Source organism: Scomber japonicus, chromosome 23 (genome assembly GCF_027409825.1).
Source record: "Scomber japonicus isolate fScoJap1 chromosome 23, fScoJap1.pri, whole genome shotgun sequence".
Lineage (NCBI taxonomy): Eukaryota > Metazoa > Chordata > Actinopteri > Scombriformes > Scombridae > Scomber > Scomber japonicus.
This window is the reverse complement of record NC_070600.1, coordinates 25532577-25557772: the sequence shown is the minus strand read 5'-3', so window position 1 is coordinate 25557772 and position 25196 is coordinate 25532577. Positions and strand designations below refer to the sequence as shown.

Here is a 25196-nt window from a genome sequence, read left to right as displayed (position 1 = left end):
CTGCCTGAACTCCATCTGCAGCTCCTAAATATCGGCACACACAGGAATCATTTACCAAGTTTGGAAAGTTATAAAACTCTTTTCCTCCTAAAAGTAGGAGCAGAGATGTGTCACTCTGATCATTTTTGGACAGTTAGGAGTGATTTCCTGCTCTGAGACGCTTGATAAATACGAGCCCAGATGTGACAGACTCATTTCATTCAGTTAAACTCTGAATAATTTCTCATTGGTCAGAAAACCTGCATGCAGGTCAAATCACATCCTGGTTCTGTTGATAACAACATCAAGTCTGTGCTTTTTTATTCGTCTTGAAACTCTTCCTTTCCTGTCTTGGAGGCGTATAACTCTTGTGTAACATACTTGTATATAGATGTTTGTCATGTTAAGAAATATTGTTTAAATACTGAGGCTGTTGTTCAGGATGAAAGAAACCAACAAATGAAGAAATGTAAATGAACAGACAAGAAGCTTCAGATGGTTCAGCTGACAGAGGCAGGAGCTTCACTTCTGACAACAGAGATAAAGTGATGTCTGCTGGAGTCATCAAACGGCTCATTGGACCAAACAAGTGACATCACACCCACAATGTGTATTTGCATAAAGGACTCAACTATCATGAAGATTATTGCTATTTACTCAAAGTTCAAATCCTGCTAGCAGTTAAGTAATGATTGTGTTGATTGTAGATTTTAAAACATTAGTGTCTTAATTAGTCTGTAGTATTTCAGGCTCATTTTTTTATTTCAGAGTTGATAATAAGTTGAAGCTTTTATATATTTTTTAGCATTTGTTTTCTTATTTTTAATGATTATGCAATGTTCTATGATAAGCAGTTAAGTTGAGTTAAGTATTGATTGTATTGATTGTAGATTTTAAAACATTAGTCTGTAGTATTTCAGGTTAATTTTTCAAAGTTGATAATAAGTTGAAGCTTTTCTTATTTTTAATGATTATGCAATGTTCTATGAGAAGTTAAAGATGAGTAAAATTCTGCTAAGGGGCCCTGACCCATGAAGCAGCTGCCATTGCAGCAGTGTTCCTGCTACAATCCTCCTTCTTTTAAAGCAGTTTGCACCATCTGTCATTCTAACTATAAGTAGACATATTCACAACAGAATGAAGTATAAACTATATTTATTGAATATAAGAAATATAAAATGCAAACAAATATTCAAATAAGAAATCTGAACATATAACATATTCTGTTCTTATTTACTGTCAGAGATGTGCATTCATATTGCATAACTATGAACTAATTAACACTTTATAATCAATATTTAACCAATAGTCATTGCTGCAATATCCTCCTTTAGTCCAAAGTTGTAACTAACTTAAGTTAACCTCGACTGATAACAGATTATTGTCTTGTTTTAAAATGATGTGCAACTTTTCTGCACTTCACATCAAACAAGCCTTTTCTCCAGAGCACAGATGTTGTTTGATGCAGTCTGAGTTTTACTTCTATTGAAGGTAAAAACTTGCTGATGGATTCACACAAATGCACCTTTCTTTCCAAGCTGCAATTCAGGAACACACACAGTTGCTTGTTCATGTTCATTAAATAAATAGAGTACATCCTAGAGCAGTTTGGGACATGTTTTGTTCTCCTCACAACCTGCACCTCTAGCGAGCAGTACGAAGTAGGATGATGTCTTATTGTGCAGTATAATAATAATAATTATAATGTTATAATGTAATAAATCATAAAAAACATGTTGAATTTCTTGTATACAGGGTTAGGGTTATTTTTTAAACCAACAGGAATCTCTACTTTGTTACAATGCAATACTACTAACTATTTACATTTTCCCTCTTTTATACTATTACAGCAAATGTGGTGAAATTGTTCAGTTTCCAACATGAATGGGACATAAAAAGTGGGCATATGTGTCTCTGTGGATGAATAATTGGTAACTCAGTCTACTTGGACAGAGATTGAAAACACAAATACCTGCTGGTTCCTGCACTTCACTCTCGTGTTGTTTTCTTTTCCTTTTTTCGTGGCCTGAGGGATAGCTGCTCTTCATCTTGCCTCCTGTTATCAGTAAATATGAGCACACTTTGTAACTCAGGTGCAGACTTGGCGGTGGCCTTTTCCCATTGTTGCTTTGCATAGTCTGTGGTGTCTGTACTGAATGACGTGATGCCATGATATAACTTATAAGACTATTGTTGCTCCCAGAGTTATAAGCGTTTATATGTATATCTTTAATGGACTATGCATAATGTATTTACCTTTAGTTAAAGACCACTGATGGATGTTTTTAATATCTAATGGACTTAAGTTTGGTAAGCATATTTACTCTTTGATGGTTTTAAGATGACTTAATGTGTTTAGTTATTAATATTGACTGTTTTCATTGTTTCTGTAGTTTATGCCTTTATGAAAGTTAGTAGTGATTGAGCCTGAAGCTGGAGATTGATGCTCTTTCCATTTTTTACTGTCCACTTTGCTGCTGCTGTAATGTAAATGTCCTCACTGTGTGACTAGTAAAGGAAATCTTATCTTATCTTGCAGTCAGGAATGATCTGCCTGAGGCGATCCCAGGAGAGCCTTTCCTGTTTTTATTTTATTTTTATCTTTTTATCCATTTGTTTCTATTGATCTTGTTTTATCTTGTATTATAGAACTTTCTCCTGCATGGTAAAGCCATTTGAAAGAGTTTTAAGTTTTTAAAGTGGTCTGTAAATAAAGTAAAAAAAGTAATAAAAATAAAAAAAGTAAATAAAAATAAAAAAAAGTAAATAAAAAAAGTAAAAAGTAAATAAAAAATAAAGACTATGTTATTGTATTGTTTCTCATCTTATTGAAATGGTTTTAAATGGAGCTGCAAAAAAAGTAATGAAAGATCAGATGGATTCATTCATTTTTTTCAAGTTTGTGGAAGTCAGGTTATTGTTTTTTCCTTGTTGTGGTTATTTGGCTGTAATCATAATCATAAGCTGATATGTTTGACCAATCACAGATCATTTCCTTGTTATTCAGAAACTATAATAGATTAGATTGATTTGTTAGTAACGTGTAAAGTGTTGTGTAACTTTTGCTTTGAGAAGTTTTCTACACACCTGAAGGGATGACGCTGATAATAAACAAAGACCAAATTCTAATAAACGAGTGGAAATAAAAGAAGTGTCAGTGTTTTCATCCTGTGTGGAGCTTCAGCTTCATGTATTACATCTATTTTTATTGTAATTATTTTTCTCATGTTTGATTACCTTCACTGTAATCTTGTGTTTACTTTTATTCATTTAAAGTTTTATTTTCTTCTAGCAGTTCTCCTGGAGTACACACACACACACACACACACACACACACACACACTACTAATAATAAAAAAGTCAAAAAAAAGAAGGAGAAGCACTTCTACTTCACTGTAAATAGAAATGTTTTAATGTGACAATTGAAATATAAAATCCTAAAAATGTTTCAGGTTAATTAAACTTTAATTGATTTGTTTTGATGAGTCCGACACACATCTATCAATCTGTCAGATAAAAACTAAATTCATTTAAAATTTTATTATATTATTTTTATTCTTGTTTAATTTTCATCTTGTATTTATTTTAACTGTTGAAGGTAAAATAACTGAATAAATAAAGGGCCATTCTGAGCTGAATAATCTTTTCTGAACCTCCTACTTTACAATATTCATACATGTTATATGGACATATCACAGTGTACAGTATGTGTTTATGTCTATTAATATATGTATTTATAGTTTCTCCACATTATGTTTTATTAACACAATCTAACAGTAACAGGAATCTGATTACATCCACTGTCTCACTTTCTGTCGCCACCAGATGGCAGCAGAGCGCCGACTCATCTTCTATATGTGTGTAAAGAGCATCAGACTTTTTTAATACTAAGTGCGCCAAGTTTGGACTTTTTTTATTACTTTTTTCTGTCTGCAACTGTAAGAAGAATGTATAAGATTGTTGTTTGGCTGAAACCCAATAATGTAAAGATTTATAATTAATATAGAGTTGTTTAGAGAGCAGGAGTTATTCCATCAAGATAAATAAAGTCTGGATTATTTGGGTGAGAGCTTTGTTCTGTTACTGTGGCTGATATGATTCCCTCCTCAGTAACCATGGTAACTAATACTACAGAACTAGCCTGATATGATTCCCTCCTCAGTAACCATGGTAACTAATACTACAGAACTAGCCTGATATTATCCCCTCCTCAGTAACCATGGTAACCAATACTACAGAACTGACCTGCTCCATAATAACAGAATGACTTTTACAAAAATACCTTCTTCAGTTAACCCTCATATTCATGGTCACTTTTGTTTTAGAGTGAAAACTTTTATTCATAATTTATCATTTCTTAAATAAAAGTGTAGTAATTCATTTTGTTCAAGCTGTGAAGATAAAAAGAAAGAAGAATTGAATAAAGTCCAAACCATGACTCTGTGCTGTGTTTAAATGTATACAATGGGAAGTGCTTACAGTGATCCCAGTTACAGTAATCAGCTGCTTACATGGATCAAAAAGCTCCAGACAGAATCATTCTCATACAAATGCTGTTTAAATAATCTCCCCTAGTCTCCCCCTGCTGGTCTTAATAAGTATTGCATGTGTGGTAGGGAGGTGGGAGTGACAGATCCTATGAATGAAAGAGTAATTAGAGACAGGTGAGATGAACTCATGATGAGAAGGGGAGATCAGTGAAGTCTTTTCAACCCACGCGAGCTCTTTAGTTATTTTAATAAGGAGAAAGTTGAAGTTGATGTTTTGTGATACTGAACGCATTACGGAAATACATCGATGTGATGCAACGTAACAGAGATGTCCGTGATTGGTGGAAACAAGGAGTGGTGAGTCAGAAACCAGTGACAGAGGAAAGTGTCTTTATGTCTTCATAATACGCTGAGAAGACTCTACAGTTAGCTTTGATTAGAAACCACTCCATCATGTTAGTGGAACACTTTGAAGTTGACGTTAATTCAAGCCCATCTATTTGAAGTAAACTCAGCTTTCTTTATCTGTGTTGATGTAAAACCCCTCTGATATCCATCTTTATATTTATTTATTATATGTTGAAGTTTGGACTTTCTCTGTGGATATCAGCTGTGATCAGTAACAATCAGTCACAGTGTATGATGAGAGAAGAAAGGTGAGGTAGAAGAGATGGAAACAGATATCTTCTACCAATATCAAGACTAAAAGTGAAGACTAATAAATCTTTAGTTTGACAGTAACAGTGAGACTGGTGTGTAGTTTATTATCGTGTTTTTCATCATGTTTTTATTTGTGTTATTTTTAGTGTTAGTGTAAAACAGGAAGCTGCTCTGCTCTCAGCTCACCACACCCTTATTTAATCAATCTAATTATATTATTTAATCAATCTAATTATATTATTCAATCAATCAAATTATAATTCTTGCAAAGTTTTACATCCACAAATGAAAGTGAAACGTATTTTCTGTGTTTTTATGAAAGAACTGGAATATCCTCTGCTAAAAACAAAAAAGCTATCACAACTATGAGACTGTGCTCCCACTTCAATATCTTTAATTCAATTTAATTTTTCTTTACTCGTGACCCCTGGCATATTTTTTAATTTTGTATTATTTATTTGTTTTTATTTATTATTAATGTAATGTTTATCCTTTTATTTCTATGTTTACTGCACTGTTACTGTGTATGTTTTGTAAGTGAGTGATGAATAAAGGTTATTTGAAAGAAGAAGAAAAAAAGCTCACCACACCCGGCAGTGAAGTTACGCAGAGAGCTGCAATGACACGCTTCAGCCAGCAGGTGGCAGCACAGGTGTCTCTCAGATAGTTTCAAACTCAGAAATAATTCAATATCAGCAGCATTTATGTTCTTCTCTATTAAAGCCATTTATTTTCTTCTTTACTACGTTTATTTTCTTAGATTTCCTTCAAACTGTCACCACAAAGCTACAGAATGAAGTAAGAACCCTTCAAATGTCATTAATGGATCCTAAACACCCCTAAATATGTGTTTGTTTATATCTTTATTTATCCATTAATTTACATTTACACATTAATTTTAAATATTTGACAAAGTACTTGATTGTCAATTTAAGGTAAATCTTTTTGAGGTAAATGTTGGATTTTCAAGAAAACTCTCATTAGCTCATATTTCATTTTCATTTGCAGTCTTTTCATTCGGTCAATATTAAAACACCTAACAGCTCAATGACAGAGTACAAAGCAGCCTGGATCTACCATACAGGGAATCTGATCTAGTACCTTTTTCTCTTGATGTTGATTATTATTGTCGTGTTAATATGTTTCATTTCTCAGTTTGATAGCTGGGAAAGTGATGATTGGTCAGCAGGTCACAATGCACTGTGGTTAGTTTGTATTAACTGGTGTCTGGGGAAAATGATCACTTTGCAGAAAATGGGCCGTGGAGATACCAAAAGAAAGAAAAAAAGGAAGAGAAAGAAGCGGCTGCAATAAAAAAAAAAAACTTGAATGTTCACAGTAAGGAGACTCGCTGACTTTGCGAAGGAAAAGACAAAAAAGAAGAATCTCTAACGGTAAGAACCATTATTCTGTGTGTGCATTTAATAGTGATATATAAATATATATATATATATGAGTGCTTCATGTTTGAGTGTAGAAGCAGAGTTTAAAAGATGTTTAAAGCCAAAGAGAACTTCCTGTTCTCTCATTACTGAATGTGACACTTGTACAGACTGTTTGTCTTTAATCTTTTGCTCTGAGTTCACAGAGTTCATGCTTTAATTGTGCTGATTATGGTTTATGGTTATGTTAATGATTCACTTCATGCTTCATTGAAATACTGGAACATTGCTTCTTACTTCACTGTAGACGGAGGATTTACAGTAAATGTCAAACTGTTGTAGACTCACAGTGAACTTTGATTTCTCTGGAACTGCCATCAGACCAGTCTGACCACTTTCTTTGATGCTGTTCACCATCATCATCCGTGAAGTTATTAGCAAACAGCAGTCTTCACACACAAGACTGATTAGCAGAGTTTAACTGTGTGTCTCAGTGAGCAGCAGTACAATCCTCTGCTGGTTCAGTCCTCTTCTTATATTAAGTGTTTTTACTACAATGAGGACGTCTTTGTGTCTTTGTGAGATCATAAATGACAGTCATGTGACTTCCAGTAAAGCAGAAGGAGGGAGGAGCAGACAGGTAGGGAGTAAAGGTGAACGTCTGTACAGACTTCATTTTACAGTCATCAGAGCAGAAGGAGGAAAACAGTGTGAGGCAGGTGAGTGTTAATATTCGGACTGTAGATAATGATTACTGTCATTATTGATCAATCTGATGATTATTGATCACATTCATTGTTTAGTTGATTAAATGTGAAATGACAGAGTTTGAGGTGTCGAAACGTTGTTTCCTGTTGTTGTTTTCCTAGTTTGTGCGTTCTCACCAGTGTTGGTCAAGTTACTTGGAAATAGAAATTAGTTACTGATTACTGATTTCTAGATTAGTAATCCAGTTACTTTACTGATTAGTTACTTTAATAATGACTTAGCTTTTTTTCAAAAAAATTACACACAATCTGAATATGCTATAAAGCAATAGACCTTTCAGCCTAATTCTATCATTTCTGCATATTCCATCATATAAAAATGAATCAAATGAAACAGTCTCTTTTTCAAAAGTAGTTTCAGTTTAAATCAGTTTGAAACATTCCACCATATTTAAATAAAATAAAGCAAGTTTTTCTTCTGTTAACTTATATTTCTGCATATACCAGCATATAAAATAAAATGTGTTTATACCAGGCGGGGAGTTCTGGTCCTCTGAAATGAAGCCAATGTGGAAGTAACTTATAACTGCATTCTATCAAAAGGCCACCAGGGGGCGACCGTCTCTATACAAGTCAATGGAGAATTCACCAACTTCTCACTTGATTTCTAACCTCAGTAAACGTTTTCAAAATGTGTTTATGGTCTCAATCGCTAGTTTAAAGCCTTCTTCAATGCAGTATGATGTTCATTTGGGACATTTTGGCCTCCCTGATTTTATATGTGACGATAAAGCAGGGTATGCATTAGGGCGTGGCTACGTCCTGATTGACAGGTTGATTGCCCAATGTCCTTGAGATCCAGCCCTCATAACCATAGCAACCTAGCCGCTCCGCCCATGGCCCGGCCTCATGCCCATATAAGTAGAATCCGTGTTTTTATTTTTCCCAGCATGCACCTGAAATTTTCAAGATGGCGCTGCCTAGATTAAAAACTATTGGCTTCCGAGCAGCAGTCCACAAACCAATGGGTGACGTCACGGATGTTACGTCTGTTCCTTTAAACAGTCTATGGTTTATACGTCATCATTTGAATAGATGTAAATAAAATACAGCAATAAAATAATTAAAATCAAAATCTCTCCTGACTGTCTTCTGAATTATTAATATTTACATATTTTAACAGTTGGTCGGTATTTTTATTACGATGTGTCGCAATGATTCAGAGTCTACAGTGGAAATGGGCAACATGTCCTTAACAATATAGATTATTATATCAGACTAAGTCCTTAAGTCAATTTTCACCTGTTTAGCAGGAGAGGGCCCGTTGGTTTACAATGGGATTACAGTAACTACAGTAGCGTTACTTCTAAAACAGTAATTATAAATAATAATTTAAACAAAACAATGTTAATGTCGGATAGCTTTAACAAAATAACATACATATGCTACACAAAAAGAGGTATTTTCTGTTGTTCAGTCGACCTGAGCTGTTGGAACAATAAATAAAAGATAAATAATAATAATGGTTTATTTTTGTAGTTACCAGTTTTACTTTTTCGATGATTAGACTTCCATACATAGCTACTAGCTGCTGCTCTCCTCATCTCCTGCTGCTGACTGTGAGATCTGAGCAGGTAGAAGCTGATAGTTTACTAAGTATAACCAGGGAGCAACAAAGTTAATGATCCATACAGTGACATTATATCATTGCTATGACGCATAAAAGTGGTAGAAAACCCATTGTTTTTTGTGCGCTTCATGTGTCTCATTTGCAGTCATCAAGGAGCCGCTATCAATATGTGGGAGACTCACAGAACGTCCAGGAGAGTTGGGTTGTCTGCTTTAACCTCCCCCTACTTCAGTAGCTTATGAAGGGAGGTGGCAGGTTGTTTTATGAAGCCTAGCTTGCACCGAAGCCATGTACATAGGGGAAACACTGCTCTTATTAATGTTCTCTGATTTTAACAGAGAGCCAAGATGACGAAGAGGCACTTCCTCAACATCCTGGATGATTTAAAAGTCAATGAATTTAAGAAGTTCAAATGGTCTCTGAAGGAAGAAAAGGTGGGCGACATTGAACCCATCAAAGAGAGCCAGCTGGAGAAGGCAGAGGAGAGGTGGGACGTGGTGGATCTGATGGTGCAGAAATATGACCCTGCTGGAGCTGTGGAGGTGATGATGAGTGTTTTAGAGAAGATCAGCAGGAATGATCTGGTGAAGAAGTTATCAAACATCAGCTCAGGATCAGAAGGTCAGTCACAGGAAGAGACAAACATCCTATCCAGACAGCAGATCTGAGGAGAAACAGCCTGTGTTTTTATATAGTTTAATCATTTTACATTAAGATTCCTTCATTGTCATTTCTCAGAACTCACATACACTGAAACAAAGCTGATACTCTGCATTTGACCCATCCTGTACTCTAGGAGCAGTGAGCAGTGGCACTGACAGAGGTATCAACCCTAACACAGATGTTTCTGATGGTGGGAGTAAACCAGAGCAACCAGCAGAAACCCACACTAACACTGGGGAAACATCTAAACTCATCACAGAGACGACCGGAGACAACAAGGGTATGAACCCAGACTTTTTGCACTTTGCTGCTCACATAATGAAGTATTTGGACAGTTATGATTTTCGTTGTTCATCAGGCTCATGTTCAATTTAAAAAAAACTGATTCTACATTACAGTGTCAGCTTTGATTTTAGTAGATTTACATCAACATGGAAAGAACTGTGTAAAAGATATAGACCTTTTAATGAACCTTAAATCTGGTGATATCTCCACTGACCAATAGACATTCAGTACTTCCTGCAGGCTGGTTTCACACTGTGGGTAATTTGGGGGGTCATCATTGAATTATTAAAAAGATTTTAGATGCAACTGTGGAAAACATGAATGAACTCTTGTCATGTGGACTGTAATTGGGGTTATAGATCAGATAAATTTCATTTTATTTTATTATGACCTGTATTATTTTATATAAATTCATGTAAACACACTGATAGATGTTCACATCTATGTATTGTTCTTCTCTATCAGCAGATGGTGGTCTGCAGGAGGGTTTAGATGAACATCAACACATTCTGACAACAAGAAATCAAGATGTGACTGATGGAACTGATGAAACAGAAAGAGCCCCCCTCAACGATATCTACACTGAGGTCTACATCACAGAGGGAAGGAGTAACGAGGTTAATACCCAACATGAGGTGAGGCAGCTTGAAACAGCTTCCAAGAAGAAGATCATCAATGACGTTCCAATCAAGTGCCAGGACATCTTTAAACCCTTATCACACCAACAGAAACGCATCATCAGAGTGGTTCTGATGAACGGCGTCGCTGGCGTTGGAAAAACCTTCACAGTGCAGAAGTTCACTCTGGACTGGGCACAGCGCTCCGAAAACCAAGAGATCAGTCTGCTGATTCCACTTCAGTTCAGGGAGCTGAACGTGATCAAATATGAGCAGCACAGTCTGATCACACTGATCTGTGAATTTTATCCAACATTACAGAAGCTCACAGCAGAGAAGCTCAAATCGAAAGACTTTAAAGTTTTGTTCATCTTTGACGGCCTGGATGAAAGCAGACTTTCACTGGATTTCTACAACAGGAAGGTTGTCACTGATGTCACACAGAAGTCATCAGTCAGCGTGCTGCTGACAAGCCTCATCCAGGGGAAGCTGCTTCCCTGGGCTCTCATCTGGATAACTACCAGACCTGCAGCAGCCAATCAGATCCCTCTGATATTTGTTAACAGGGTAACAGAAGTACGAGGCTTCACTGACCCCCAGAAGGAGGAGTACTTCAGAAGGAGATTCAGTGATGAAGAGCAGTCCAGCACAATCATCTCACACATCAAGACATCCAGGAGCCTCCACATCATGTGTCACATCCCAGTCTTCTGCTGGATCACTGCTACAGTTCTGGAGGACATGTTGACTACAGACCAGAGAGGAGAGCTGCCCAAGACCCTGACTGACATGTACTCACACTTCCTGCTGGTTCAGACAAAGATGAAGAAGCAAAAATATGAAGTTCACAAGACAACAAGTCAGTGTGATGAGGAGCTAACAGAGGCTGACAGGGAGGTTTTTCTGAAGCTGGGGAGGCTGGCGTTTGAACAACTGGACAAAGGATACATCATGTTCTACCAAGAAGACCTGGAGCAGTGTGGTCTTGATGTCACAGAGGCCTCTGTGTCATCAGGAGTTTGTACACAGATCTTCAAAAGAGAGAAACATCAGAAGAAAACAGTCTACAGCTTTGTTCATCTGAGCGTTCAGGAGTTTCTGGCTGCAGTCTACTTGTACCACTGTTACACCAGCAGGAAGACAGAGGTACTGGAGGACTTCCTGGACTACGAGGAGCAGGTGGTGGAGGAGGAGGAGGAGGAAGAGGGGGAAGAGGAGGAGGAGGGGGAAGAGGAGGAGGGGGAAGAGGAGGAAGAGGAGGAAGAGGAGGAGGAGGAAGATGAGGAGGAAGTGGAGGATGGTGACTTCCTGAAGAGAGCCATGGAGAAATCTCTCAGAAGTATAAATGGCCATCTAGATCTGTTTGTCCGCTTCCTTCATGGCCTCTCTCTGGAGTCCAACCAGAGTCTCTTAGGAGGCCTGCTGGGTCAGACAGACAACAGTCCAGAAACCATCCAGAGAGTCATCAACAACCTGAAGGAGATGAACAGTGGTAATATTTCTCCTGACAGAAGCATCAACATCTTCCACTGTCTGATAGAGATGAACGACCGCTCAGTACATCAGGAGATCCAAGAGTTCCTGAAGTCAGAGAACATATCAGAGAAGAAACTCTCTGAGATCCACTGCTCAGCTCTGGCCTACATGCTGCAGATGTCAGAGGAGCCTCTGGATGAGTTGGACCTGGAGAAGTACAACACATTCGATGAGGGACGACGGAGACTGATCCCAGCTGTGAGGAACTGCAGAAAGGCTCAGTAAGTCCAGATGTGATTAACATTATAAATCAGTGTAGATTAGTAGTTTAGTTCTTAAATATAAATAATATAAATGTTTTATTATAGTTAAAATAGTGCCCTACTTGTTTATAGCTGTTAAGTTAATGAACAGTTATTCTATTTATTTCTAGTCATTATTGGATTTGACAGTTTTTTCTTCTGTTTCTCTTCCTTTGTGTGTTGGAGGATTCATTCAAACCTGGTGAAACACATGAAGGACTTTAGAGGTTGTGGTTGAGGTTTTATTACAGCAGCATTTTATCACAACATATATCAGTATTTTACAGTTATCAGTGAATGCAGTAAAGTTATTATTACATGAGCAGCTTCTGTCAATCATATATAATCACACACTGTTTTAACACTATGATTAAGTGTTTAAAATAAGATCTGTTTCGTTTTCCAAAGAAGATTTCTGAAGTCAGAGAATTGCTTTCATCATCATTTTTTTCTTAAAGGCTGAACTGGGAGTGTTCTGGTAGCTTACTGGTTAAGATGCTTCCAGTATAACTGCAGCTTCCACTGATCTCTCTCCTCTTGTTTCCTGTTTGTTAATAACTTACTATAATACATTATTTTAGTTTTTGAGATTCAAACATGTGCTCTCCTTGTTAGTCTGAACCTTGAGCCAGTTCATGATAATATGTTGTAATATTTGTATCATTACAGACTTACTGACTGTAGACTCTCAGACACTGACTGTGAAGTTGTGACCTCAGCTGTGAAGTCCAACCCTCATCTGACAGAGCTTCACCTGAACCTCAGGAAACTGTCTGATTCATCAGAGAAGCTTCTGTCTGCTGTACAGGAGAGTCCAAACTGTAAACTGAAGACTCTGATGTGAGTTCACTGACTGTAACTTTGGTAGATTAATCACCATGTAATGCTCCTGAGAAAATACATTCAAAATGTCTTAAAGCTGCAGTATGTAGTGAACGAGTCCAACCTCCAGGTCCCTTCTTCCTCTCTGCTGCACTTTACTAGAGTATTTATTTTATTTTCCTCCATTTGAACACAAATATCTGGACTTTCTACTCCTCACATTGTCAAACAGGCTCGTTACTTGTTTCAGTGACTTTATAAAAAGAAGACGATGTGTAAATAAACGATAGAAAATTATGGAGCTACTATTGGAGCAATACTATTTGCAAATGCATATCTCAATTTGTGTTTGTGTAAAAAAAATCCATATGTCTGTATTCATATCTGCAAGTGAAGACACATCTGCAAATGTTTGCAAAGATCTGTGAATGTCTGTCATCAGTTTAAACTCAGGCAGGAGCTCTCGATGTTTTTACACGTGATTTTTGCTTCACTTCTGCCGTGGCAGATCTGCAAATGTGTAGAAAATCAAGAGCTCCTGCCAGAGTTGTAACTGATGACAGAAATTCACAGATCTTACTGGAAATCTTTAGAGTTTCATGTTTCATGAACATTGTTTGATGAAGAAACTCCTCACAAAACAAAACAGAGCGAGGAAGCATCTTCTCTCAGAGAGGATCTTTGGCTGGACACAGACTGCGGCTCACTGAACCAGGAACCTGAATCAACGTTAATTAGGACAGCTGATCTCATCTGTGTGTGACTTGAATTTTGAACAAAGGCTAGGTAAAACTATTGCTGCTTGAAGAGAGGAAGTTAAAGTGATGCAGACAGCAACGCAGCTACAATATCTAGATAGAAATCCAAGTACTAGGCTACTAATATTTGCACACACATGTTCCCACAGCAGCAGAGAGCAGTCACGCTGACTGAACACTGCTTCAATGAACAGGCTACAATTGATAAACATGCAGTGAGTACAACAGCAGACTGAGCTGGTTGACAAAGCCTGATAGCTCTGAAAGCACTGAGCAGAGAGGCAGAAACATTTAAAAAGACTGCTGCAATATGATAGGCTGACAAAGAAGGTGTGTCAGCGTGCTATTCGTTAGATGTGAGCAGGTGATGTGAACAGCTGACGTCTTATTTGATGCCCCAGAAATGACAGAAAGGAAATGATGAGCTGTGAGAAAGATCAGAATGACTGAGGGATGAGAAACCAAACTATAGATGGGAGCTTGTAAAAAAGATGCTCTTCCTGTCTGAACCTTCTCTGAGCTTCATTTTTACATTTAAGGAATAAAATGCATCAGAAAAAATAGATTTAATAAAAAGATGATGTGAAGAACAAATGTTCATCAAAATAATGAGCATCAAACTGTTTGATCATCAAATGCATGAAGTAAATATAAAGTGTCCCCTTTCATGATAACATATGTTGTAATATTTGTGTCATTACAGACTTTCTGACTGTAAACTCTCAGAGACTCACTGTGAAGTTGTGGCCTCAGCTCTGAAGTGCAACCCCTCCCATCTGACACATCTGGACCTGAGTGCAAACAAACTGTCTGATTCATCAGTGAAGCGTCTGTCTGCTGGACTGGAGAGTCCAAACTGTAGACTGGAGACTCTGAGGTCAGTTCACTGACTGTCTGTTACTATTGTTGATCTTAATGTTTAACAATTGAACCTAATTTATGTTCATATATAACTCACATCATGAACTTCATTTGTTTCCATATTTTCATTTTTTACTGTACAAAGTGTGTAGTTGTAAAGATGACTGATTGTTAAAGAAAGTGTAGAAAATGTTCACTGTTAGTTGTTAAAGTCAATGAATGTTTATAATTGTTGGTAAAGAGTCACATCTGTATTCAGAAGATCCTCTCAACTAATATCTGTTTGAAACTGATCCAGTTTACTTGATGAAGGAGAAATATTTCTTTATTATATTCTTTAATGTGTTTTAATGAATAATGTCTGATCATTGATATTGATCCTTGAGAACACACACACACACACACACACACACACACACACACACACACACACACACAGAAACACACACACACACACACACACACACACACACACACACACACTCTCTCTCTCTCTCTCTCTCACTCACACACACACACACACACACATACACACACTCACTACTACACATTTAAAACCTGAACACATCTGATTGGATTATAAATGGATTTTAATCTTCATCATTTATTCCTTATTCAGATTGAGGAGCTGCAGTTTGTCAAAGATCAGCTGTGATTATCTGGCCTCAGCTCTGAAGTACAACCCCTCCCATCTGAGAGAGCTGGATCTGAGACTCAACAACCTGAAGGATTCAGACGTGAAGCAGCTGATGGATCTTCAGCAGAGTCCAGACTGCAGACTGGAGACTCTGAGGTCAGTAGAGAGTTGGAGTCAGTCTGTGCTGGTTTCAGCAGTTTAGTATTAAACACAGTCAGTATCAAAGCAAAGATCCAGTATTTCCTGGTGAAGCTCCAACCTTCTCAGTGCTGCTTTCCTCAGTGAAGCTGTGAGAGGAGAATGGTGACAGGCTTCAGGATTGGACAGAAAGACAGAGAGAGAGAGAACAGTCAGTCAATCAGATGAGCCAGAAGCTTGTTGTGATCATGTGTTTGAGTTGATGTGAAGACGACTGTTGTTGTTGTGTTGATGTCTGCAGGAAATAAAGCTGGATTACAGCTGACAGCCTTACAACATGTATAGAGACAGTGATCCTCATCATCAAATCTGATCTCAAAGTGTTTGTTCTCTCATTTCAACACTAAACTATTGATCAGTTCATCTTTGTCAGAGCTCTAAGATCAGTCTGACTGCAGCCTGCAAATCACTGGCTCTGATTTCACACAAGCATCATTACGTTTAGTAACCATGTGGGCTTTATACAGACCAGAACCTCTGCTGAAGTCCAGGAATCACAGCAGCTGTTTAGCTGAGAGCTCTGACTGATTGTCATGTGATGATTTAACAGCAGGAAACATCTTCAAATCCCACAGAGACTCTGTAGCTTTAAACTTTGATAAGAGTTGACATGTATCAGCAGTAAATCCATCAGTAAACTGATGAGTGAATGTCTCTGTTTCTGCAGTAATGATGTGTTCATGACTCTCAGCACTTTATTTCCTCTGTGTACTTGAGTGAAATCTGCAGATGAAACACACTTGATAGTAAAAGTGTGTGCAGGTGTGTGAGCTTGGAGCTCAGTGTGTTCACTCCAACACGTTAACATGAGAGCTGAAAGGAAGCAAGCTACGCTGCACAGCTGTTCCACTTCTGGTCTGAACAGGACTGAAGTCCCTGCTGCTCTTTATACTGGATGTGCTGCATCACTGACTGACAGCTGATCAAGTGAGTCTCACTAAACACTCATTTATCTCCTCTGTTCTTTCTTCTTCTCTCATCAGATGGGGGAGGGTTTGATCTCTGTCAGAATGAGAGTGAACATCCAGGAGTGTTGAGAGAGGATCAGCTGGATCCTGATGATCCATCTGGAGTCTGGATCTGGATTTCATCGTCTTCACTTAAGTCTCTTAACTGACTCCAACCTGAACAGTTATCTCTGGATTTAGCTGAAGATAAAAACAAGTGTTATAAGTCAGACTGTGAGCCTGGGCTCATATTTATCAAGCGTCTCAGAATCACACTGAGAGTTAACGAGGACTAAAACTAATGAATGAAGCAGAAGAGAATTGACTGTGACTTTCAGCAGGAGAAGGATTACTGCTGGGAGAGAGTGAGACGTGGCTGTTTTACCACAGTCAGAGCAGCAGAGTAGAAATAATGATGACGTGTTGTAGTTTTCTCACAGTCTCAGCTGGAAATATTAAACAGTGGTCATTTGGTATATTATGTGTATAGACAGGTAACCAGGCAGGTAACTTACCAAGGTTATGGAACTAAACTATGAAACCAACATTCATTATAAGATGATATTTACAAAGTGTAAAGAAAGCCTGAGAAATAAATGCAGCTTATATGTTCATTAAGATAACAGGTCATGTGACTGAACTGGTGAAATTCTCTTGGTTCAGCCTCATGGTTTCACAGCCTGCTGCATCTTGCACATATTACACAGACACATGTTGTAAAGCCTGCGCAGGGTACTGGTGATAGCCGACCAACCCCCCCCCCCCCCCCAACAGTTTTGGCATCTATGCCAACAAAATCTTAAAAAAAAAAAAAAAAAAATTAGCACCGCATTTTTTTATATTTTATTTTATGACTTGATAAATAATAAATAGTGTTATCCTCGGGGAAACCGCTTGTCTCTGTCCATCAATGGGTATTTAAGAAGGGTTTTCTTAACCCAAAAATTAAGGTGTCTCAAGGCACGGTCACATTCATTTTGGATTTCTGTGGATCTGATTTTCTTGTCTAACCAGTGGACCACCAGGACGTGACATCTGAGTTTATGTCACTTTATTTTAAAGCTCCATTATTATTCATTTCTATTAGTTTCAGGAAATTTTCTGTGTAATTTGGTGATATTTATAGATTTACTTTTGTTACCTTTTTTATATGTTTGTTTGAGCTGAAAGACTTTAGCTTCTGTTAGCTTAGCAACCAGAATTTATTCATATGAAGTGTCTTTATTTGACCTGTAAATTAGTGATAAAGTATTTGGTTCTTTGCAGGAAATAGACTCACTTTAGATTGTCTGTTTTCTTTATTCTTTAACTTCATTGCTGGAATCAAAACACAAACAAGGAAACAGCACCACTTGGTGACAATACAAGAAAACAGCAGACTGAACACACAACTAGGAGAAATAAATACTTGAACAAGACAATTACAAAAAACAAACACTAAGGAGAAAAAAGCAATCTGTGACAGTCCACCATCCTTCATGAAAGCTGCTGTTGTCTTTTTTCAAAAATGTATTTAGTTTGACTTCAGTGTGTTATCAGTATGAATCTCAAGGCTAAAATCAGAACTTGAGATGACATCTTCATTTGTCCAACAACAGTTTTATGCAAATTTTGAATTTTGAAACAGTTAAGATAATCTCTTGAATCTATTTCTGTGGTTTTACCTCATTACAGTTACATTTGTCTAGGTCTAAGTCGTTCCTGGCCTCCGATTGGTGGGGTTAGTCACCTGGGGGTGAGAGATAAGGAAGTGATTGTTGTTGTATTCTGATGCCGGGAGCTACAGTAAAGTTCTGCCTAAAAGTCATCTGTCTCCATCCTGCTGTTTTCTCTCATGAAGAGTGTCCAAATACCACCTATCGAACCCTCACGTTACAGCAGCATAACTAACTCAACTCAACTCAACTTTATTTATAAAGCACTTTAAAACAACCACAGCTGAAACAAAGTGCTGTACATAAATACATAAAAACAACACAGGAAACGTAAAAAATTAACAGGAAATAAATACTAAGATAATTGTTTATTGTTTTTAAAACAAATTAAAAACAATAAAACAATTCAAACAAACAAACAAACCATAAGAGTCTCATGCTCGGTTGAAAGCCAAGGAATAAAAATGGGTTTTAAGACGAGTTTTAAAAACAGACAGTGAGGAGGCTTGTCTAATATTTAAAGGAAGCTCGTTCCATAATTTAGGAGCAGCTACAGAAAAGGCTCTATCCCTAACTAACTATAAACTTTATCAAAAAGGAGAGTTTGAAGTCTACTCTTAAAATTAGAGTTAATGTTTAAACGTTGTGCTTTTTATAAAGTGTTTCCAGCTTTTGTAAAGCACTTTGAATTCCTCCTGAGTGTGAACTGTGCCGTAAGAATAAACGTGCCTTGCCTTTGAGGTGTGTTGGCGTGTAATGAACACCTGGTGGCGGCAGTGAGCAGCGAGGCCGTGAAGCCTGCAGAGAATCATCTCGTAGAAGAAGAAGCAGCTGCGCACATGTGAGCAGCATCATGTCTCCTCCAGGAGGGAAAATCAACAGACCCAAAACAGTAAGAGCACATGTTTCATAATGTTCATAATGTTCATAATGTTTGAGATGAAGTAGAGGAAGATGTCAGCGTTCAGACTTCAGCTCTGTCACTGAGTTTTATTGAGTTAATTAATAAATATGTGTGTTGTTAGCAGTTAGCAGCTAACATAAACACCGTCAACACGAACAGGAGCTTCATTTTTATTTATTTATAAAGCAGCTTTCATACAGACGAGTGTAGTTCAAAGTGCTTTAAGCTCATCTGACTAAAATTAAAAATTAAAAATAGGGAAAAATAACAATAATAATAATAATAATGATTTTTAAAAAAGAATAAAACAAATAATATAATGTAAAGACTAAACTGGAGACCAAAGCATGAAAGCAAGAAAATAACAATGCTTACAAAACTTAATAAAATATGTGTAAATATATAATGAATAAAAAATGTAAATTAGGTTAAAATAGATTGAAAAGTAAAATAGAAGTTTAATAAAAGCTGGATTAAAACTAGGTTTAAAAAAGAGACTAAAAGACAAATAAAATGGATAAGGAGATAAAACTAGTAGGATAATAATAATAAGATGAAGTAGACAATAAATAAATAAAATAAAATAATTAACAATAATCACAATAGAATAAGATTAAAGTCTATAAACTGTTGAACAGGTGAGTTTTGAGTTTCCTTTTAAACAACGCTGACTCTCTGTAAGGTTTTAGTTTGATCTTTTATAAAGTAGAAGCATTTATAAAGGAAAGCAAACAGGCAACCAATGCAAAGACTTTAAAATGAGGTGTAATATGTTCTCTCCTTCAGGTCCTGCTCAGAATTATCATCATATTTAATTTATTTAACAGTTTTCATGTAATTAATTAACTCCAGACTGTTAAAAGTTTTATATTCTGCCTGAAAATAACTTTTTATTAGTAGAATATATATTATATTAAAAAGAGATTTACTGTAATTAACCAGCTTGGAATCAGTGAAAGTTGTTATTTCTATTATTAATTGATTTGTTTGATTAATCCATCACATTTCAGTAGATCAGTGTTTCCTAAAGGTTCATAATATTTGTCATAAATGAGAAAAGAAAAAATAGGAAGGAAAATATTCAGTTCAGAAGCTGCAATCAGAGAGAAGTTTATTTTAATTGTATCTTTATATTTTTATCATTTATTGTAACTCAACTAAATAATTTGCCTCCTATTTAGTTTTGCAAGACACTTGCAAGAACTCTTTCATGTGTTAAATGGCTCAAAATTTAACTTTATTATAATAATAATTATTATTATATTCCAGTTTTACAGCAGAAGTTAAATTTTCACATCAAATAAAATAATTTAACTCCAGTTTTAACCTCAAAATGCAATAATCAATGTATATAATTAACTAAGAATGGCTTCCGACTATTTAGATAGAGATGAAATAATAATGATTATTATTATAATAATAATATGGAAAAACACACTTTTCCACATTCACCAGTAAAACTAACAAACTAAACTCACATTTAGTTAAAATGGAAAACACTGATACAGTTTAACAATGATGAAAACATAGATTAAAGATAATATAATAAAATAGTGAATCAGTTTTAATAATGAATCATTACTCAACCCTGAGCTGAGTCTGCCCCCTGCTGGTCTGATGCTCAAACTGCAAGATGAAGTTTAGTTTTCTATTTCTTCAAATTCTTAACTAAACTATTAAATTGTCTTTATTGTCACTGGTCAATAAAAGAACACACACATCTCACACTTACATACAAGAAATAGATAAAATACACAAACATACATAAATACTGATCCTTCATAATTCCCAGTTAAAGACTCCGAAGTGTTTCTATGAAGTTTAGGAGCCGACGCATCAACATTTATTTTAAAAACTGAACATTGGTAGAAAAGTCTCAGTCTCGTTGTTCTTCATCTCATCTCCACGTCGTCTTTCAGGAGTTGGGGAAGAAGCTTTTCAAGCGGCGGCGAGTTCTGAGCAGAGACAAGAGGAAGAAACATCAGATAGTCGGAGCCGTGGTCGACCAGGGTCTCATCACCGTCCATCACCTGAAGAAGAGAAAGTCAGTGATGAGCAGAAACTCCATGAAGACTGTCAACACTCGAATCTGACAGCTCAAAATATGCCAGAACGTTTATACATACTTATTCTGTCCTCTCATCATGTGGTCGTCTGATTTCTCCTTCAGGTCGAGTCCGAGAGCGAACATCACTCTGTCTGGAAAGAAGAGGAGGAAGCTGATCAAACAGCTGCAGCACATGCAGCAAGAGAAGAGCGGCATGGAAGGTAAAGCCGGTCTACCCCTACAACTATAAATACTGATTATTAATAATGGTTGTAACTGCTGTGGATGGAAGAGTTCACAACTATAACTATAACCATCACAATCCTTCCTATAAACATATAAACCATACAGCAGCCTGACATTTACAGTAAAAACTTTATTTATTGATATGTATTTATTGTAATCTCTTTGCATTAAGGCTGGTTATTAAAAAGTTAAAAAATTACAATAACTGTATCAATCCAAGAATCCTTAAAGTGATCCTGATACCAGCTGAGTACTTCAATGATATCCTCCCCAAGGACAATACTCGGGAAGCGGAAGTCTGCCACCCTCTCCACACAGTCCCGCTGATGGTTAGTGGTGGAGTGTCCGTTTTCTTCCTCTTGTAGTCTATTATGAGCTCCTTGATCTTTGCGTTGTTAAGGAGCAGGTTTTTGCCCCTGCACCACACTGTCAGCTGCTCCACCTCGTCCCTCTAGACTCATCCCCCCCCCAGAGATGAGCCCTACCACTGTGGTGTCATCAGTGAACTTCACAAAGGTGTTGCTATGGTGGACGGGGGCACAGTCATGTGTGTAGAGGGAGTAGAGCATGGGGCTCAGTACGCAGCCCTGTGGGGGGAGCCAGTACTGAGGCTCAGGGCTGCGGATGTATGATGACCCACTCTGACCCTCTGTCTGCGGCCCGAGAGGAAGTTATGTATCCACCTGCAGGTGCAATGTAGAAGCCCCAGGTGGCCCAGTTTCACCACCAGTCTGTGTGGGAGGATGGTGTTGAATGCAGAACTGTAATCCATGAAGAGCATCCACACATAGCTCCCCTGCTGCTGCAGGTGTGACGGTGCAGCATGGAGGGCTGTGGCCTCCGTGGATCAGTTCGCTATGAAAGCAAACTGGTGGGGGTCAAGGCTTCGGGGCAGGGTTGCTGTGATGTGACTCCGGACTAGTTCATCACCACTGGCGTGAGCGCTACTGGCCAGTAGTTGTTGAGGCTGGAAATGTGGGGTTTTTTTGGGCAGGGGGACTATGGTGGAGGACTTTAGGCAGGGTGGGACAGTGGACTGTTCCAGAGACAGGTTGAAAATCCAGCCAGCTCGTCAGTTCAGTCCCTCAGCACACGTCCGGGATGCCATGTGCTGCTGTGTGTCGGCTCAGTTTGGACATCACAGCAACCAGTGTCTGAAATCCTTAGTGAAATAATACTGTTAGATTATTACAATTACATGAATAAGAGTTACATTGTGCCTTTCATATCCTGCAGTGAGCGAGGAACGGACCCCAAACTTCATTGAGTAGATCTTCCCTCCCAGCTGCTCTATAAGTGACCCGCTCATAGCTTCACATTGAGCTTAGTACTTCTGTCCATTCCTTAAACGTGGACGATTTCCAGTTGCGTCTGAAATCCTTCTGATCATCACACTGAATCAGTAGCTTTTATCTCTCTGTACAACATACAGCAGTAACAGCTCTTCTACATCTATTCTCATTATCTGCAGATACAGGATGTTCTAGTTCATCACATCATTATCTTTATAGTTATTGTTCTTAATGTGGACGGACGTTTATAGACCTAGAACCAAATCCAGATCTAACCTCTCTGCTCTTTACTGCTGTATAAGACAAACTACATTTTAAATGAGAGTAATCATGTCAATGGTGCATCTTATATTCCAGTTATTACGGTAAATCACATAAGGCATCACTGTGCTCTGGATGAAAGCAAGGTTATTATGGTTTTGAAATGTTCTTTAGTTTTTATTTTTATTTAGTTTTTCAGTTTGCTTTTTTATTTCAGTTTAGTTTTAGTGAGTTCAACGAGTGATTTAGTAGTTTTATTTTTAGTTTGTATTTAGTTTTAGTTTTTCAGGTATTCAGAGAAAGCCTTGACTTGTAGAAGCTGAACAGGATGAAAGAATAAGTGACACCAAATATGGTTTATCATCAAGTCCTTTTAATTTCATTCTTTAACCACGGCTGGGTTAGGGTTCGGGGTCAGGGGTCAGGGGTTAAGGGTAGTAGCATAGCGGCTTCTGCAGGACAGGAAGTAACCGAAGGAGAAAACGAAACAACAACGAAAACTAAGCTGAATTTATCTGCAGTTCAGTTTAGTTTGAGTTAGTTTTACATTGTTCATTGTAGTTTTTATTTAGTTTCAGTTAACTAAATATTTTTTTCATTGCTAGTTTTAGTTTTAGTCTTCGTTAACTATAATAACCCTGGATGGACGTCTAACCCTCTGATCAGGATCGCTGGGCAGCAGCATCGGCCAGAAACATCGTTCCAAACCTTCTAACCTCAATGTTTCTGTTTGTTTCCACGTCTTAAACGTTCCCTCTGCTGTCGTCTCGCTCCACAGTTGAAGCAGCAGCAGCAGCAGCAGCAGCAGCAGCGCCGCCGAAGAACCAGGACTCATCTGCTTCAACCAAGAAGAAGAAGACGAAGAAGACGAAAACCGGCGGGTCCAAACAGGACGTAGAGATGGCCGACGTCGAGTGAAGCGACCACAGAAGAAGAATGGGTTGTTTTTCAGGGCGGCGTCTCGTCGGGGGAACGCTTCGTCTCTTCGTCTCGCTGAAGTTTCTCTGAGCAAACACGACTAAGAGAAATCTGTTGGTTCATGTTTGAGTCACTCGGAGGGTTTAGAGAAAGATAATGAGACAATAGACTCACTCACATCATTTCTGCTGTAAAAAGAGAAAAGAAACAAAGTTATGAATTCATAAAAATAAATATACTTTAAAGTCAAAACTGTCAAAATTTGCCTTAATTTTTAAAGAACTTAATAAACTAGTCAGAACAAGTCAGACAAATACATAGAATCAGAAAATGATGTAAAATATTTCTTTTTAAAGTCAAAATGATGAACTAGTCTATTTTTCACTTTGTCCTTCCAAACGTTCTTTATTATTTTATTTTCTTGGCGTGAATGAGCTTCCGTATGTCGATGCTGTAAAAGGAAACTGAATTTCTCTTTGATCTGATTCAGTTTTACAAAATATATCTTTTTATATTTCCTGTGAATCTGAACTGATGGATTATTATTTTTCAGATGTGTTGTTCATATTCAGCCTCTTTAATAACTGATGAAGCTGCTCATGTGAAGCTGGATGATTTCCTCTAAAGGAGGAAGAACGTGTTTTGTTTTTTTACCTTTGAGTCAAAATAATATAAAGGTGAAAGTTTCTCTTGTAAAGATCCTTTAGATTCATAACCAGGTTATCTGCTCCACAATCGTCCACTTTGATTCATTAAACATGATTTATGACTCTTTAACTTTGTGTCCTCTTTTTTTTTTTTTTTTTTTTTTTTAGCTTTCAGTCAAAACTAAATTCTGACAAATCTCACTCAACGGTTTGTAGAAGTTATATATTAATATATAATTAATAATATAATTGTTTTTTGTTTTGTACTTTTTTTTCTGATTTTCATTTGGTGTGTCGACATTTTGACATTTCACCAATTTGCCAAAATATCTTAACCCTTAAACAGGCAACGTGCACCAGGAGATACACACTCTTTAACCTTCCTGTCATCCTCCCGGGTCCTTCCTCTGTCCTTCCTTCCTTCCTTCCTTCATCTGTCCTTCCTTTCTTTCTTCCTTCCTTCATCTGTCCTTACTTTCTTCCTTCCTTCTTTCCTCCTTTCCTTCCTTCCTCCCTCCCTTCTTCCCTCCTTTCCTTCCTACCTTCCTTCCTTTCTTCCTCCCTCTTTTCCTTCCTTCTTTCCTTCCTTCCTTCCTCCTCCCTCCCTCCCTTCCTTCCTTCCTCCTCCCTTCCTCCCTCCTTTCCTTCCTTCTTCCTCCCTCCTTCCTTTCCTTCCTCCTCCCTCCCTCCCTTCCTTCCTTCCTTCCTCCTCCCTTCCTCCCTCCTTTCCTTCCTTCTTCCTTTCCTTCCTTCTTCCTCCCTCCTTCCTCCCTCCTTTCCTTCCTTCCTTCCTTCCTTCCTTCCTTCCTTAT

General features: G+C 37.5%; 1 protein-coding gene across 4 annotated transcripts; it reads left to right on the top strand.

Moving 5' to 3' along the window:
• The first annotated feature begins 18897 nt into the window (after window positions 1-18897).
• Window positions 18898-24508, top strand: c23h11orf98 (chromosome 23 C11orf98 homolog). Of its 4 annotated transcripts, none has more exons than XM_053344035.1 (4): window positions 18898-18961; window positions 20893-21017; window positions 21144-21241; window positions 23598-24508. In XM_053344035.1, the coding sequence occupies exons 1-4, from the start codon at window positions 18923-18925 to the stop codon at window positions 23735-23737; spliced, it is 402 nt and encodes a 133-aa protein (XP_053200010.1). In that variant the 5' UTR covers window positions 18898-18922; the 3' UTR covers window positions 23738-24508. The 4 variants fall into 4 exon arrangements, with proteins under 4 accessions (XP_053200010.1, XP_053200013.1, XP_053200012.1 ...); XM_053344038.1 differs by having other exon boundaries at window positions 21144-21250; window positions 23622-24508; XM_053344037.1 differs by having other exon boundaries at window positions 21144-21250; window positions 23619-24508.
• The last annotated feature ends 688 nt before the right edge of the window (window positions 24509-25196 follow it).